We start from the raw sequence: 16357 nt of genomic DNA on the forward strand, positions 1-16357 counted from the left end.
GAGGGTGGCCGGGGGGAGGAGGGTAGGGGAGGGGGGGGGGTGATGGACACTGGGGAGGGTATGTGCTACGGTGAGTGCTGTGAAGTGTGTAAACCTGGTGATTCACAGACCTGTACCCCTGGGGCTAATAATAAATTATATGTTACCCAAAAAAATTATTAAAAAAACATAAATAAATAAAATCTTTAAAAAAAATAATGTGCTATAATAGAAAATGGGTGCAAACTTCCTGTAGGATCTGTGAGACACCAGTGCTGCTCACACTTCCATGTGCCTGTAAAACCCTTGGGGACCTTGTTAAAACCGCAGATGCTGATTTAGTCGGTCTGGATGGGAGTCCGAGGTCTGCCTTTCTCAGAAGCTTGTAGCTAGCGCTGAGGATGCCGGTAGGGACCACACTTTGAGTAGCAAGGACTTGAAAAATGACAGCTCTTTTGTCTGCTCTTACATTGGAGCTATTCTGTTTTTCTTTGATGCGTGGATTATTCAGTTAAAAACCTGCAGAGGACCCAGTACATTTTCAACCAAAAAAGTTTTTATTTAGAATATTTCAGAGACAAAAAGCCGTTCACTTTGTTTAGTAAAATAAATTTAACAAATACATTTAAATAAGGTAAATCGAAGACTTCTGTGGATCTTTTTCCTGTTACTTGGTCTTCTGCCAGTTGGAGTTTTTGACTCCCAGCCTGACTGGGTTCTTTCATAAACTTAACATGAGGGAGGAAGCATTTCCTTCTGACTCTACTTCCCTAAGTTGTTTTCCTCATGTTATGTTTTCAACAGAGGCCTCTGAAATGGATGGTAAAAATAAATTGGTACTGAGATGTGATGGTAAAAGGCAAACTTAGATGATTTTCACACCATCTATTATCAAGAACCAAAAGGAAATGCAAGCCTCACCGCTTCCCAGCCAAGCCACTTCTTTACACAGAAGCTACATGGATTTGCCTAGGGTTACTTTCTTTTCTGGTTATGTACATTAGAAAAATACAATGTTGTGTTAAATAGCAGGACAGCTAACAATGGAACACACAGCACTACACTGAAAAACCAAAAAGCTGGGTTAAGCCGAGGAGAGAAATGGCGGATGGTCTTCATGGAGGGCAGCTGCCAGTGCCCACCATCTCCTCAGTCTGTCACGGATCTGCACTCTGAAGGCAGGCCTTCTGATCGCCGCCACTGAGCCAGACGCTGCTTAAACCATTTCTGGAGGAAGGAAATGTGCAAAATTACCTGTCACATACTGGCAAACTGAACATCCCTTCCTTTTCTAAAAGGTAGCCTCTGTGGCCCAACTGGAAAGGAATGTGTCCACGGGGATGGTTTTTCTCACTGTGACACTTACCTTCCCTGCCCCAGGACATTTGTACATGCTATTTCCTATGCTTAGCATGTTCTGTCTTCATTCTTTATCTGATGATCTCTCTCTCATTCTCAGGCCTCAGCTTAAAAAGAACTTTCTCAATGAAGTCTTCCCTAACCACTTTGTGAGAACCTAAAGCAGGTTCTCCAACCATCTCCTTATTCTCTATTTTAATACTTTGCTACCTTCACAGAACTTTTACCATTTGTAATTACTATGTTTACTCACTTGCTTTTAGTCTACATTTCCTTCTAGGATATAAGATCCACGAAAGCAGAGACGCTTTTCACTTTATCATCACTGATCGCATCCTTGATTGCTAGCACAAGGGCTGCTTCCTCAAGTTCTCACAGACAACTGATCACCGTAGAGATTCCTGTGGGAAGGCCCCGGACTGCAGAGTCCCCAGTGGTCACCTACCCAAGCAACTTGCCTGTTTGTCCCAGTGTGACATGAAATATCATCATTCCCAATGTTTGCCATGATGCATGAAAGGCTGGGAAACAGGAGAATAAAGCGTGAGGTCTGACTTCCCACAGGGCCCTCTGACTCATCGGCTCCCATGAGAATCAGTGTCTGCTGTATCTGTTTCCTCACTAGTCCCTCCTCGACATTGTTTTTTTAAAAACCCAGTTTCCTCCCGGCCAACCTGATCTACATCCCAGCCTATTCGCCAGCCTGGGTCTCCCGGTCCCCTGTGCACAGAAAACCCCCACCCCTTAGCAGCACGGTAAAAGGCAAGGACCCTGTCCAGAAGCATCGCATCTTGGGGCCTTCCCTAAATCCATGGTCTCTTTTGTGAGATGTGAATATTTGAGAGCTGCATGGCGCCAGTTTCACTAATGAGGTAGCTCTGTGGGGGTTTTGGGGTGACAAGGTCTGATTCAATAAGATTTCCCGTTACTACCGCTGAATACATGGCGACGTTTTCAAGACTGACTAATTAAAACTTGGAGGAGGAAAGTCTCATTTTCTGTCAGGATTCATTTAAGGCAAAATGAGCTGGCCTTATTCAGAAGAGCCACCCATATCTCTATACTAGTAATGAATATTAATGGACAGTTTCCAAAAATAACTTCGGCAAGGACCACATTTGTGAACTGGAAAATTGGCGTCCACATGCCTAACAAAGCGAACCCCGGTGCTGGGGGATGGCACGAGGTTCAAGAAAAGCGTAACAATTTTCTCAAGATACATATTTTAAATCAGGTGGGTATGTAATAATTGGGCAAACGAGTTGCTGTCCAACAAAAACCATCAAACACCTCCTTTTCCCTCCAGAGGTGAGTCTTATCACATCTCCCTCATATCAATACGAACTTTCCACCTGGCTTTATTCGTTTCTTCCTTGTTTCAGTCATCCCCTGGGAAAGACATTCAGCCCTCACTGGCTCATAAATGAATGCCTCATTACCTCACCCCATTGATGGGGATTTATTTACTCTGAGTGAACAGATGATAATTAGACACAGCGGTGGGGAGGGATGGAGGCAAAATAACATTGTTCCTGTCCTTTTCTCTAGTAACTAACATTTTGTTCATTTCAGGGGGAGACCTCTAGAGGTCTTTATTCCACTGATAAAACGTCCAACAACTAAAACCACGGAGTTCTGGGAATAGTCCCAGGGCATTAAGAGGAGATAAAGATACTGGGAACCTCCCTAAGAACCAAGGCCAGCTACACTGGGCTTGAATTTGTGATCATAGAAAATGCCAGGTCTTCCTGACCTCCCCAGGGACTGATAAAAGACCTTTCCCAGCCCCTTCTAACACTGACTTCAAAATAATAAAAGACACAGGGGTTGGGATTCTATAAGGTTTATCTTTTAAATGGAGGAGGTATCTTATTACTGCCATGAGAAGAAAAAAAAAAAAAAACACCCATTCTAGGATCCCAGCAAAGGCAATTTAAAAAGTTATTAACATTAGAGCTCCCTTCATCTCCCTCTTGGTTCCTGCAGGTGTCCCCTCAATAGCAGAGAGCACTGTCCTATAGAGGGACAGTTACGAAGAGGTCATCAGTGTCATCATGTCAGAGAATGTTTCAAACTTCTAATCTCTCCTTCCCCTGCCAAAGTACCAGCAATATGAATCAGCTCTAGTTCATTGTGTCAAACGAGCATCTCATGCTTATTTGAATTGGAATATGACTCCGATTCTAGTAGGGGTGAGGGATCAGGCATAAAAAATAAAATAAAATATTATTTTAGCTTTGGGGATCTCTCCCTGTGGAAAGGGGCAACAGAGATAAAGACTAGAAACAGGGACATGCTGACACCAGACACAGCTTATATGTAGGCCCCGTGGCCCTGGCCTTCACGGAGTTATTTAGAATCCCAGCAAAACCTGCTACAATGTAACAGAATTTTATTTATGCCTGAAAGTTCACCATTGGGCATTATATCTCCAGAAGACACTTTAAAAAAATGTAAATGTTGTTTGAGGGGTGCCTGGGTGGCTCAGTTAGGTAAGCGTCCAACTCTTCAGTTCAGGTCATGATCTCAGGGTTGTGAGATCAAGCCCCACATTGGGCTCCTCACTGGGTATGACACCTGCTTAAGATTCTCTCTCTCTCCCTCTCTCCTGCTGCCCTTCCCCCTCTCTAAAATAAATATATGTTGGTTGAGATGATTAAAGAAGAAACCATTCTTACCAAGCCATGCACTTGGGGATGGAGCGAGCTGCAAAAGAGTTTGGGTGGAAAGGATGGGAAATTGGAAAATGGGACCAAAAGCAAGTAAGGGGTGCTAAATGTTGCCTCCTTCTGAGCTCTGGGCTCTCTGATGCTCCCCTGCGGGTCCATACAGGAAGGCAGAGGGCCAAGGAGAGCTGTGGCAGCCCCAGAGAGGAAGAAGGTGTTGGCTCTGTGGCAGGAAAAGGAAGCCAGGGGCCCTGCTCTGAGGCTGACTCACCCCTACACCCACTCATTTCAGGGTTACATCTATCATTTGTTCACTTGAGGATGGTGGCGGGGGGGGGGGGCAATGGAGAGTGGCTGCCGTGTGGTGGAGGGGGGGCAGGTGAACCTGCTGTCAGAAGTCTGACTTGGTAGACTTCAATCACAAAAAGAATTAGGCACCCTTTCTTTCTTCCTGCCCCTCACCTGATTTCATTTCAGTTCTTTCATAGAAGGTGACGGTCAAGAAAAGATTGAACATAGCCGGGATGTCTGTCATGTAATACATAGATTTTTTTCCCCATCTAATACATGGAAAATCCATGTAATCTACGGATTTTTTTTTTTCCAGGAAAAAATACACCAGAAATGAAATGTTCAGGGCACCTGGATGGCTCAGTGGGTTAAAGCCTCTGCCTTCAGCTTGGGTCATGGTCCCGGGGCCCTGGGATCGAGCCCCGCATCGGGCTTTCTGCTTGGCAAGGAGCCTGCTTCCCTTCCTCTCTCTCTCTGCCTGCCTCTCTTCCTACTTGTGATCTCTGCCTGTCAAATAAATAAATAAAATCTTAAAAAAAAAAAGAAAGAAAGAAATGGAAGGTTCGGTCCTCGCCTCCATCCCCTAGTCAGTCCCATTCTTTCTCTCTGTGAAGACAACAAGGGAGCTAGAGGAGTCTGGACTGTGACCCAGACTGCCACGGTTCAAATCCCAGCTCTGATACTTCCTAGTTGTGGCCTTGGGCCAGTTATCCAACCTTTCTGTGCCTTGGTTCTCTTATTTGTCCAGCTGGGCTAATGCTACCTACCGCAGAGCCCTGTTGTGACACACAGATGACTTAGTACACAGAGGGCGCCTGGCACAGGACCTGGCAGGGATCAGCCATCACAGAGGGCGACGTAATTATTCTGCCTCACTGGTGACGGTGATTTACCGTGGGAGTAACAGAGGCTGAGAGCAGCTTAGACCCCTAGCTGGAACTGCGCCCACAATAAATCTACAGCCTTTTTAAAAGACACATTATTATCTCTCTGATCACTCCTCTTTTCTAAATATAGTGTGGGGTTTTTAAGTGAGAAAGCTTCAGCAAGCTACACCCTCCGGGGGTTCCAAGAAATATGAACTGCAGGACTTGGGTTACATTAAATCACCTTCCATTAAGTTCTGGTTCTGGGTAGTCTGACAGCTGTTCCCTCCGTCCCTTTTGCTAAAAAGGGATATGCTTGACTTTCTATTTGACCTAGGAATGCGAGGATTTTCTTTGGGCAAATTCTCCAAAGTGCATCTGGCTTAATTAGTAAAAATCATTTTAGGCTTGGGATCCAGGGTCTTGGTTCTAGACTATCCTGGAGCACCCATTACAAGCTTTTAAGGCTCAGCTGAGTATGGCTCAAGGTGAGAAGAGGTCAAAATGCCTGATGCTCTGGTCTATAAAATGGGAAAAATAAGACCGTCTCTGCTTTAGAGCTGAGACTACAATTGTGGAAGTGCTTTGGGCTCCCCTGGGAGAGATGCTAGGGCAGTTCCAAGTAGTGTTATCATGCATAACTAATTGTCTTTCCATCACCAGGGGGAAAATAGAAGTTAGAAAAACTCTGGATAGAGTTGTGGGTTTTTTTGTTTTTTTGTTTTTTTGTTTTAAGTCAGCGGAAGGAGCCAACATTGCACCTAGAGGTTAATAATCGTGAGCAGTGTTGCATTCTCTAAACAATATTCCGAATAACATAGGAACTCTTAAAAATAGATAAATGAATCAGCGCACTTAATGGGACATCTGCTTCCACTCCCTTCAGTTGTAATGTCAGATGCTTTGCTTCTTGGAAAACTCCAGAAAAGGACTACATCTTAGAGCCCGGGAATTTTTTAAAATATGAAATCTCCCTGACTATATACAATCTTAGCTCTGCCGCTAAGGGGAAGCCGTGCGTGATACGGTGGAAAGACCCTTGCTATCCTGGCAACTCTCTCCCTCTTGGCCTCAGTTTCCTCGTTTGCCAACGCGAGGACCGAATTTACAGCCGATCGCTCAAGACCCTTCGCGCCTCTCGAGAACAGATTTGAGAGCGGGGGCCTCCGAGGGCGCACAAGTCACCTCTTCGGAAGGTTTTGCTCACCGCCCTGGGGAGAAATTGAGCTGCGGGAGGAGGAGGAAGCCAGGCGAGCGTGGACCGGGGCCGCAGCTCCCGAGCCGGAGCAGGGAAGGCGCGCTCCTCCCGGCCGGCGGGGGAGCGCAGCGCAGCGAAGCGCGGAGAAGGGTGGTCGTGAGGATTCTGAACGGTCCTGGGCTGGGGCTGGGGGCGCGGACGGGGCGCGCGGAGCCGGATCGCCGGGATGCGGCGGGGGGAGCGCGGCGGCGACCGGGCTCCCCCCGGGGTGCGGCCGGTAGCGACGGCAGGTCGGAGAAGGGCGAGCGGCACCCCTGCGTGCGCGAGGCGGCCCCGCAGGCCAGGGTCGGGGGAAGGGCGTGCGGAGCGCGCCGGGCTCACCTGGGTCTCCTCCTCGGAGAGGCCGGCCTCGGCCGCGATGAGGCACAGCGTGGTGGGGTCCGGGTGCTTGTTGACCTTGTTGAAGTTGTACTCCAGGATCTCCACCTGGTCCTGCGTGGGGCCGCTCGAGGTCTCCGCCGACATGGTCCCGGCGCGGCTGCGGGGAGGCAAGCAGCGGCTGCGGTGAGCGCGGCGGCGGCCGGGGACCGAGATCGCGGGCGCGGGGCCGCCCCTCCCGCGGGCGCACGGTCGCGCGAGTCCCCGGCCGAGCCTCCCGAGGGTCCGCCGGCCGAGCCGCGCGTCTCCGGGCCTTCGGGCCTGCCCGGGACTGGGGGCGGTGCGGGGCGGTTCTCACGGCAACTTTCCCCGGGGCCCGGGCCCGGGGCGGCGGCGGGAGGAAGATGACGCGGCGCGCCCTCCTGACCCCGAGGCTCTGGGGACTACGCGGGAGGGGAAGAAGCGCGGCGGCGATTTTGAAAACCGCCTTCAAATCCCGCCCACCACCGCCCCCCCCCCCGCCCCACCGCGGGAGAGGGAGCTGCGCGGGGACAGCCCCGACAGGTCGCGGGGGTGGGGACACGTCTCACCGGTCCGCGCGCCCTTCTGCCTCTCAAGTGGTTTCTAGCCCAGGAGGGCAGGTGCTCCCCACCCCTCCTCCGAAGAAACGACCCAAAGGACGGAAGTTACTTCTTAAAGTTGGGGAGCTGGAGCGGCGCTTCCCATCTCTGCCTCTTACAGAGCTGGCGACAGCGTCCGCAGAGATGTCGGGTCCGCCCGCCCGTGCTGGGACCGGGAATTGAGCATCGGGAGAAATGTCCCCTGGAGGGCTTGTGTGAGTCACTCTGCAATCTGCCACCTCCTCTGCCATCCCGCCCGCCCCGTCTCCACCCGCCCCCCCATTATCCCGAAGCCAAGAATCCACGGCCTCCAGTCACTGCGGCTGGTTGCTGGCCTTGCGTGGTCTGGACACGGTGGCGTAGCTACTGCCGGGAGCCCCCTGCACGACCAGCTTCAAAGTCTCTTGTATTTCCTTACTTCAGAGCCAAACACTGCTCTGGCAGGTTTGGGGTACCAAGACTGCCTGCTGCATCCTCTCCATGTCTAAACAGCCTCTGAACTGGGTCCAAAAAAAGGGGGTGCAGACGTGCGTCCCTCCTCTCCCTTCCCACCATTTAGGAGGTACCGAGGTGCCGGACGTTGCAGTCTGGAAGCTGTCCCGGAGGATTTGGCAGAGACAGGTCAGGGCTCGACTTCGCTGGCAGTGAAAGAGAAGCGCAAGTGTGGGAATCAGGTTGGTTTGTTGTTTAAACAAACCATTGTAAAATTATCCAGCACAGTCCTGAGTCGGTTTTGAGGTGGTTTGTGCCTGGGGAGGAGCCGCAGTCTGCCTAGGAGCCTGCCTAACGTCCCTGATACTGGGACACGGTTTTCTGGGACCTGCCTCCTGCGCTCCCTGATAAAGGTCTTTACCGCTCTTCGGCGTCACTTGGAGAGGCTTGCAGGGATTTCAAGAAGCCATTCTACTGAGAGGGAGTCTTGGGCTCAAGGCACTGGTTAGGTCAGCAGGAAATCTCTGTTTTTAGGTGAGTTATATGCCCCCTCCCCCATTTAAAAATCTGTACGGGTGATTCTAGGTCAGAAACACCTCCTCTCCTGTTGGCACCTGTCTCCCCTTTTCTTTGAGCCAGAAGTTCAGATCTGGAAAGAACCTTAGAGATGACCATTTTCAGTCCTCTCCTGGAAAAGCCCAGGAGAATGAGGCACAGGAAGACTTCCTATTCCAGCGTGCCCAGTTAACGACCAGCACCCTAGAGGGGAGAGCCTTAGTTTTGGTTTCGGTCCTGCACTCTTCGAGACCCTTCTCAGGAGGCCATCCTGTCTTTAGTCTGGCAGAAAAGATCAGGGGGGCAACAGTTTAAAGGCAGAGGCTTTGGAAAGAGCATTGACTGTCCTGATAGGATACCAACTCCAGCCTAATCTGCCCACTGGAAACACCCACCACTGCTCATTTTGCCCAGAAGAGTATAGGAGAGGAGACACTACTGCCTCGGATTTTATTTCTTGGAAACCTTCCATCTAATCCCATGGACACAGTTATGCTGCCTCTTTTCTAGGAGAATTTTTGCTTTGTAGAATTCTCAGTCCTTCAGAAATATGAACCAAGCACATAGATTTCTAAACTGGACTCAGATTCAAGGACTGCTCTGCGTGTACTTATCTCTTTTTGTTACATACTATTACGTAACTCAGAGGCTCTTACTGTCCTTACATTTAATCAGGTGCATTTTCTTTTCTATTTGTGTGGCTTCCTGTTACAGGACTTTGTATGAGGTTTCATGGGTAGCTTCCGGTTGACTTCAAAGTTCTCCGTGGGTTAGTTGGCTAAGGGCCACTGGACTTGTTTGGCTGCTAAGGAGACTTGTGGGAGGTCCATGTGAACGTACCTACTTCTCCAAGATACACCGAACAAACAAATCTGACCTCTAGAGTGAGATCCACCTGCTGTTTCTCCACAAAACCTCTGTCCTTCCAGCCCTTGTCGGTGGACAAGTGTTTACGGCTGTTGCTTCATTTCTTCTCTCCTTCGCTCTCTTTTCAAGGAAATGTAAAAACCAAATCACCCTGGTAACCTGGGCCTTATAAAGCTTCTCAACTCTTTCCAGTAAGCAAACTGTTGAAAAGCCTCTCTGAAGGTAGTCTAGACAATTTCAGATGAAAAGAACTAAACATATTTTTAAAGCTCCTTAAACTTTAATCTCAACACAAGTTCTGTTGTCGCGGTTGTTATATTCATAACTTATGGAACATTCAAAGAGTAATGCGTCCTGTAGTCGTGTTTTCTTTCGTGGTCAAGGGAAGACAAAACCTTTTCAAAAGGTTAAATGAAAATGGCCGGCTTTTTCCTAATTAATCCCAACACCTGGTTGGCGATTTGGCAATTGTCCCCTAACCTGAGTGTTATTTTAAAGCTATTTCCCTGTATGAGCTAGCTCGCAGACAGTGCTACAAACTCGTAGAAATTCTACGAGTTCTACAAATTCTACAGGTTCTACAAACCTGCAGAAATTGCTGTGAGCTCACAGTCTCCCAGCCATCGGACTTCTTTGTAAAGCCACTAGTAGCAAACCAAATGGTTATTAGTGGTAGATACTCATAGACAGTCCTGTGGTGAGCTGGCCAAAAGAGAAAAAAGCCATGGAATCATTTTTTAAGGCCATCTTCCAAGTTTCTTTGGCCCAAATTTCCTTCGTGTTCACTGCAGACTTCCACGTACCCATGGGCCCTTGAAGCATTAGTATTTTCTTAAGTGAGGAAAATGTGCTGTGCTGCCCAAGAGAAGTGGAGGTTCTTCATTTATCACTTGCTGAACTACTCTGGACAGGGTACCAGGGGCAGCACCCAAGCTGTCAGTGTGTCTCAGGATGGACAAACAGGGGATGCCTAGGTAGCTGAGTGGCTTGAACGTCTGACTCTTGATTTCTCCTCCGGCCATGATCTCAGGGTCCTGGGATCTGGCTCCACACTCATCGCGGAGTCTGTGGAGTCTGCTTGGCTTTCTCTCTCTCCCTTTCCCTCTGCCCCTCTCCCACCCTCTCTCTTTCTCTGTCCCCAATGAATAAATCTTACAAAAAAAAAAAAATAGGAATGGAATATTGATTGGCCTCTCCAGACTAACAGGAAGTCTGCTTTCAAAAGAGAGTTTTTGTTTGTTTGTAATGTCCTTAAGCTTCAATCAGTAGCTCTCATGCCTGGCTGGGCTTCGGGGTCACTTGTAGAAATGTCCAGGGCCCCCCCGAAGTCCTCCTGAATCAGAATCTACTTTAGGAACCCAGTGGGGAAGGGATATAAAAAAATATCTCAGCTCTTATTTACAAGATTTTGTAATTTAATCATTAAAATCGATGATAAAATACCTGTAAAAATGCATTAAAATATTTTGTGCCTCTGATGCTGTGTATCATCTCAACAGTTGAGCAGATGGTAGGTTGAGGAGGTTTTAAAGGAATAAAGGTAAAAAAAGATTCTATTTATTTACTTCAGAGAGAGATTGGGGACCAGCAGAGGGAGAGGGAGAGAGATCCCCAAGCAGATTCCTTGTTGAACGTGGAGCTGGATGTGGGGCTCAGTCCTACAACCCTGAGATCAGGTCATGAGCCAAAACCAAGAGTCATGCCAAAACTATGCTTAACTGACTGAGCCACCCAGCTGCCCTTAAAGGAATAAAGTTTTTATAATACACAAATACACCCCAGAAAAAAAAATTGGGGACCATGTTATTAATTTTTTTTAATCCATTTGAGAGAGAGACAAACAGTGAGAGAAAGCCTGAGAGGGGAGAAGGTCAAAGGGAGAAACAGACTCCCCATGGAGCTGGAGCCCAATGAGGGACTCGATCCTGGGACTCTGGGATCATGACCAGAGCTGAAGGCAGTTGCTTAACCAACTGAGCCACCCAGGCACCCACTATGTTATTACCCTTTTTATATGTATGGTCAGGAATGGGGAAATTGCCTTTAAAATTATGAATTATTGGGGCACCTAAGTGGCTCAGTCAGTTAAGTCTGTGACTTCGGCTTAGGTCATGATCTCAGGGTCCTGGGATGGAGCCCCCACCTTGGGCTCCATGCACAGTGGGGAAGACTGCTTGTCCCTCTGTCTCTCCCTCTGCCCCTTCCCCTGCTTTTTCTCTCTCACACACAAATAAATAAAATATTTAAAAAAATAATGAATTATCCAGAGAAATTTTCTCCTGCTTTCAAAAATTTAGAAATAATATAAAACCCTTTAAAAATCTTTCCGAAAAATGTATTTTTATATTAAAATCAGAATTTAAGAAGGCAGGTCATTAAAAGAAAAATTCCACTTCATACAAATATGTGTAATTGATTTAGAAGCCAAAAATTATAGTGGAGAATATTTGACAAACTTGACAAATGATTGCCCTTCTCCTATTTCTTAAAGTTTCCTGTGAGAGAACTGCTAAAATTTAAGTTATCATTTATATGGATAACTTGTATAATAGAACTTAAAACTGAACATTAGACTATGAATATACCATATACATATAACATAAAAGGATTCTGAATAGAAATATAAATATACATATATATATTTTAAAGATTTTACTTATTTACTTGACAGAGAGAGAGAGATCACAAATAGGCAGAGAGGCAGGCAGAGAGAGGGAGGAAGCAGGCTCCCTGCTGAGCAGAGAGCCCGATGTAGGGCTTGATCCCAGGACCCTGAGATCATGACCCAAGCCGAAGGCAGAGACTTAACCCACTGAGCCACCCAGGCAACCCCCAAAATATATTCTTAAATGCTATTATTCATTCTAGTTTTACATATTTAAAAAACTAAAAAAAAAAAAACACAATAAATAATAACTGATTATATGTAAATTATGGCACTACAGATGATGTAAAGTTTTTTCCTTTGTATCTTTTTCTGGTTTTCTCCATTTTCTATAATGAGCATTTATTACTTTGAAATTAAAAAGTTTATTTTTTCTTAATAAGGTATCCCTGATAAGACCAATGATCCATCTTGCTCAGTTTTATCTGATTATTGGGAACAAATTACATTTTCAGTGCCTGGGTGGCTCAGTTGTTAAGAGTCTGCTTTTGGTTCAGGTCATGATCCCAGGGTCTTGGGATCAAGTCCCACATCGAGCCCCACATCGGGCTCCCTGCTTGCCAGAAAGCCTGCTTCTCCCTCTCCCTACTCCTGCCTGTGTTCCCTCTCTCACTGTCTCTCACTCTGTCAGATATATAAATAAAATCTTTTTTTAAAAATGACATTTTCAGGGAAAGCATGGAAGTTGTTTTCTATCAAGTCTACCTAGAAGATTAGGGAAGTAGGTACTTTCATTTTGAAAGACATTAGGTATTAAAAGGATTATTTGTAATATACATGTAAGTTATGAAGAATAACATCAGTGAACCCCATCCAATTTAAAAATTAAATCATGACCAAGACTATGGAAGCTACTTGTATTTCCTTCCCAATCCCACCCTTATGGCTTATTTGCTCCCAGAGGAAATCAAGATTCTACCTCTTGTATTAATCATTCCCTTGATTTTTAAATTAGTTCTATCACATATGTATGGATTCCTGAAAGAACATATTATTTTAGCTTTGTATATTTTTGAATTGTATAAAAGTAGTATTTTATGTGATTATTCTGTGAATGCTTTTTTCCCACCAACATGTGGGAAAAAGATGAATCTTTCCAAGATGCATCTATATATCTGCATGTAGAGAAGTTCATTTGTCTTCGTTCATGTTTCCATTTCGTGAATATACTATAATTTAGGTCTTTTCCTGCTGGTGGATATTTGGATTGGTTTCAGTTTTTTGCTATTACGAACACTGCCTCTTAGAACTTCTTTTTTAAATATTTTCTTTATTTATTTGAGAGAGAGAACAAACAGGAGTAGAAGGAGAGGGAGAAGCAGGCTCCCTGCTGAGCAGAGAGCCTGCCATGGCGGGGCTCAATCCCAGGACCCTGAGATCATGACCTGATGGAAAGGTAGAGGCTTAACCTACTGAGCCACCCAGGTGCCCCGGGAACATTTAATCATATGTCTTCTGAAGTGAATCTGGGAGGGTTTCTCTAGGGAATACATGTGTGGAACAGGTCACAAGATATGTGACTTTTTTTTCTTTAAAGATTTATTTATTTTAGGGAGAGAGAGTGTGTGTGTGTGAGCAGGGAAAGGGGTAGAGGGAGAGAGAGAATCTCAAGCAGAATCCCTGCTGAGCAGGGAGCCCTACTTGGGGCTTGATCTCAAACCCTGAGATCATGACCTGAGCCAGAAATCAAGAGTCGGCCGCTTAACCCACTGACTCACCCAGGAGCTCCAAGATATGCGGTTTTTAACTTTATAACAAATTATCAACTTCTTTTCCAAATTTCTTTTGAACAAAACTGTACAAACCGTGCATAGCATTTCCTTTGCCCCACCTCCTCATCAATACTGCCAGACTTTTAAATTTTTGCCAAAATTGTTATGTCTTCTTTTCATGCGTGAGTAATACCTAAATCTCTTTCAGCTATTTGTGTATGCAGCTTGCGTAAGTTCTCGGGGCTAAAGGCTCCATATGTTTACTATTTACTGTGTAAAAGTATTTTCTGTTCCAACCAAGCAAGAGATTTGAGGTATTTTTTGAGAGTTTAGGGTTGTCTCTAGGGTAGCTTGTTCTTTCCATGGGTCACCAAAAACAATGCAAAAGATGTATGGAAAACCAATTATAGTAGATCTTTTGTCGGTCTGATTCTAAAAATGTTCCTATTTTCCCTTTTACAGAGTTCCTGGAAGTCAGGACTTGATTCCGTGCTCAAAAAAAAAAAAAAGTTAAAAAAAACCAACCCATGTTAACCATATCAATTATCCACCCCTCCATCCCCCACCCCTGCAAAGTGAATATCAAAGTCTCCGAATGAAAACAATGGGTATGAATTTCAAATGACCCAGGAAAAGAAAAAGAAAGGATGTAGGGATAGACAGGAAGTCTGAAAGAGACTGTTAGGCTGTGGGTTTAAAACGGTATAAACATGAAAAACCAGATAACGTGCTCAAGGGTTTGGCCTGCGATGCCATGAGCACGGGGTGCTGAACCCCAGTTCAAAAACGAGTTGTTATTAGTTCTTTGGGTCTGTCTCTCTCAGTAATCAGAATGGAATTAGTCCTGTTTTGCAGTTGAGAAAAGTTAGCATCGGCAGAAGGCTCGGAATCCTACCTTTTATTCTGGCCTAGGCAGGAAATGTAGTTTGTAGTATCTTGTAGTTTGTGGTATCTTGGGCAACAACATTGATTTATACCTTTAACATATATTCTCGGGGCGCCTGGGTGGCTCAGCCAGTTAAGCAGCTGACGCTTGATTTAGGCTCAGGTCATGGGTTCAGGATCATGAGATCAAGCCCTGCATCGGGCTCCAAGCTCAGCGTGGAGTCTCCTTGTCCCACTCCCTCCGCTTCACCCCTCCCTACATCCCCACTTGCTTCTACTCTTTCATTCTCTCTCTCAAATAAATAAAATTTTAAAATATATATATATATATACATATATATATATGTGTATATATATATATATATTTCCCTATGCTCTACTGATGTCAGAGATTCTCAGATATCACTGGATCACCTGTTTGGATTGCGAGCTCTAATTGGCCTTGTTGTCCGTTATTTTAGCGACTAGCAGGTGCTGGTGGCAGCCAGGCTTTCCCAGTGTGGGGCAAGCACTGCTGACTGGCTGTGGTCTCTGCAGCCTCATTCCTTTAGCTGCTTCTGCAGGCTTCTTAGAAACCTCCCCACGTCTCCTGAGAAAGCCTGGCGTCTGGCTGACACAAGGTCACAAGCATAACAGACTTGCCCATCTCCGGTTTTGTTCTGACTCTGTTGTTTGGGGCATGGATAAATTGGGGACATTTGTTCAAGTTTGTACAGTAAGATCTGAGTTCCTAGCTTTGGACTCTGTGTAACAGCTTCAGGTGCATGGAGAACCCCCGGCAGCTCACAGCGACACGCACGCATCCTCCCAGAACATGCTGCACTTGACTCAATGAGGCAGGAAGACTGAGAGGCCAACTTGTCCTTGAACACGTGCCATTCCAGCCGGTCGCCCGCCCACCCCATCCCAAGGACCTCCCTGTGCCCCTGGGCTCTGTCAGGCGAAGGTATCATCAGGTTTGGTTTTTGATGCTTCAGCCCTGCTGTGAGATGGCATCTCTCTTTGCAGCTGGAAATCCAAGGCTTTAAAATATGAAGTCCTGGGGCGCCTGTGTGACTCAGTGGGTTAAAGCCTCTGCCTTTGTTTGGGTCATGATCTCAGGGTCCTGGGATCCTCTGCTCAGCAGGGAGCCTGCTTCCTCCTCTCTCTCTGCCTGCCTCTCTGACTACTTGTGATCTCTCTGTCTCTGTCAAGTAAATAAATAAAATCTTAAAAAAAAAATATGAAGACCTGCCTTCTTTTAACTTCCTCCTATCTGACATGTGCTGTTACGTGCTGTGTAGAGCTGCTAATTCACTGTACTACTTCTCAGGAATTCCACTTTCAACTTGCTTTCCGCTTGCTTTTGAACCCCCCTATTCCAGGAAACCCAGCAAAATGAAGAGCAAAGTGAAATTTGACTTACTACAGTCCTGAGGACAAACAATTAAAAGCCCCAAGTACTGATCATTCAAGACATCACTTTGGGGGCAACTGGGTGGCTCTGTTGGGTAAGTGTCTGATACTTGAGCTCAGCTCAGGCCTTGACCTCAGGGTTGTGAGTTCAAGCCCTGAGTTGGGGTCCATGCTGGTTGTGGGGCCTACCTAAAAAGAACAAAACAAGGGGCGCCTAGGTGACTCAGTCATTAAGTGTCTGCCTTAGGCTCAGGTCATGATCCCAGGGTGCTGGGATCGAGCCCTGCATCAGGCTCTCTGCCTGGAGGGAAGCCTGCTTCTCCCTCTCCCACTCCCCCTGCTTGTGTTCCCTCTCTCACTCTGTCAAATACATAAAATCTTTAAAACAAACCAAAACAGAAAACATCACTTTGCCAAGCCTCCGTTTCTCTCATGTGAAGAAGGGATATGACAGACCTTCACCTAGCTCACAGCTTTGTTGTAAAGTTT

General features: G+C 46.4%; 1 protein-coding gene and 1 long non-coding RNA gene across 5 annotated transcripts in view; one reads left to right on the forward strand and one right to left on the reverse strand.

The window, feature by feature from the left end:
• Positions 1-513: 513 nt before the first annotated feature.
• Positions 514-16357, reverse strand: part of HOPX (HOP homeobox) — a 30033-nt gene continuing 14189 nt past the window's right edge. For 2 of the 3 annotated variants that reach the window (XM_059384494.1, XM_059384486.1), the window contains exons 2-3: positions 6741-6897; positions 514-1206 (exon numbers count right to left, since the gene is read on the reverse strand). In XM_059384494.1, the coding sequence (XP_059240477.1) occupies positions 1129-1206; positions 6741-6884 (222 nt within the window). In that variant the 5' untranslated portion in view covers positions 6885-6897 and the 3' untranslated portion in view covers positions 514-1128. Of the gene's footprint in view, positions 1207-6740; positions 6898-7327; positions 7419-16357 lie in introns of those variants that run through there. The other variant, XM_059384503.1, reaches the window with a different exon arrangement.
• LOC132006610 (uncharacterized) lies at positions 7482-16041 on the forward strand. Of its 2 annotated transcripts, XR_009401157.1 has the most exons (4): positions 7482-7572; positions 7917-8323; positions 15228-15419; positions 15838-16041. It is a non-coding gene; the product is annotated as an uncharacterized LOC132006610 (long non-coding RNA). The 2 variants fall into 2 exon arrangements; XR_009401156.1 differs by lacking the exon at positions 15838-16041 and having other exon boundaries at positions 15228-15644.

Source organism: Mustela nigripes, chromosome 1 (assembly GCF_022355385.1).
Source record: "Mustela nigripes isolate SB6536 chromosome 1, MUSNIG.SB6536, whole genome shotgun sequence".
NCBI lineage: Eukaryota > Metazoa > Chordata > Mammalia > Carnivora > Mustelidae > Mustela > Mustela nigripes.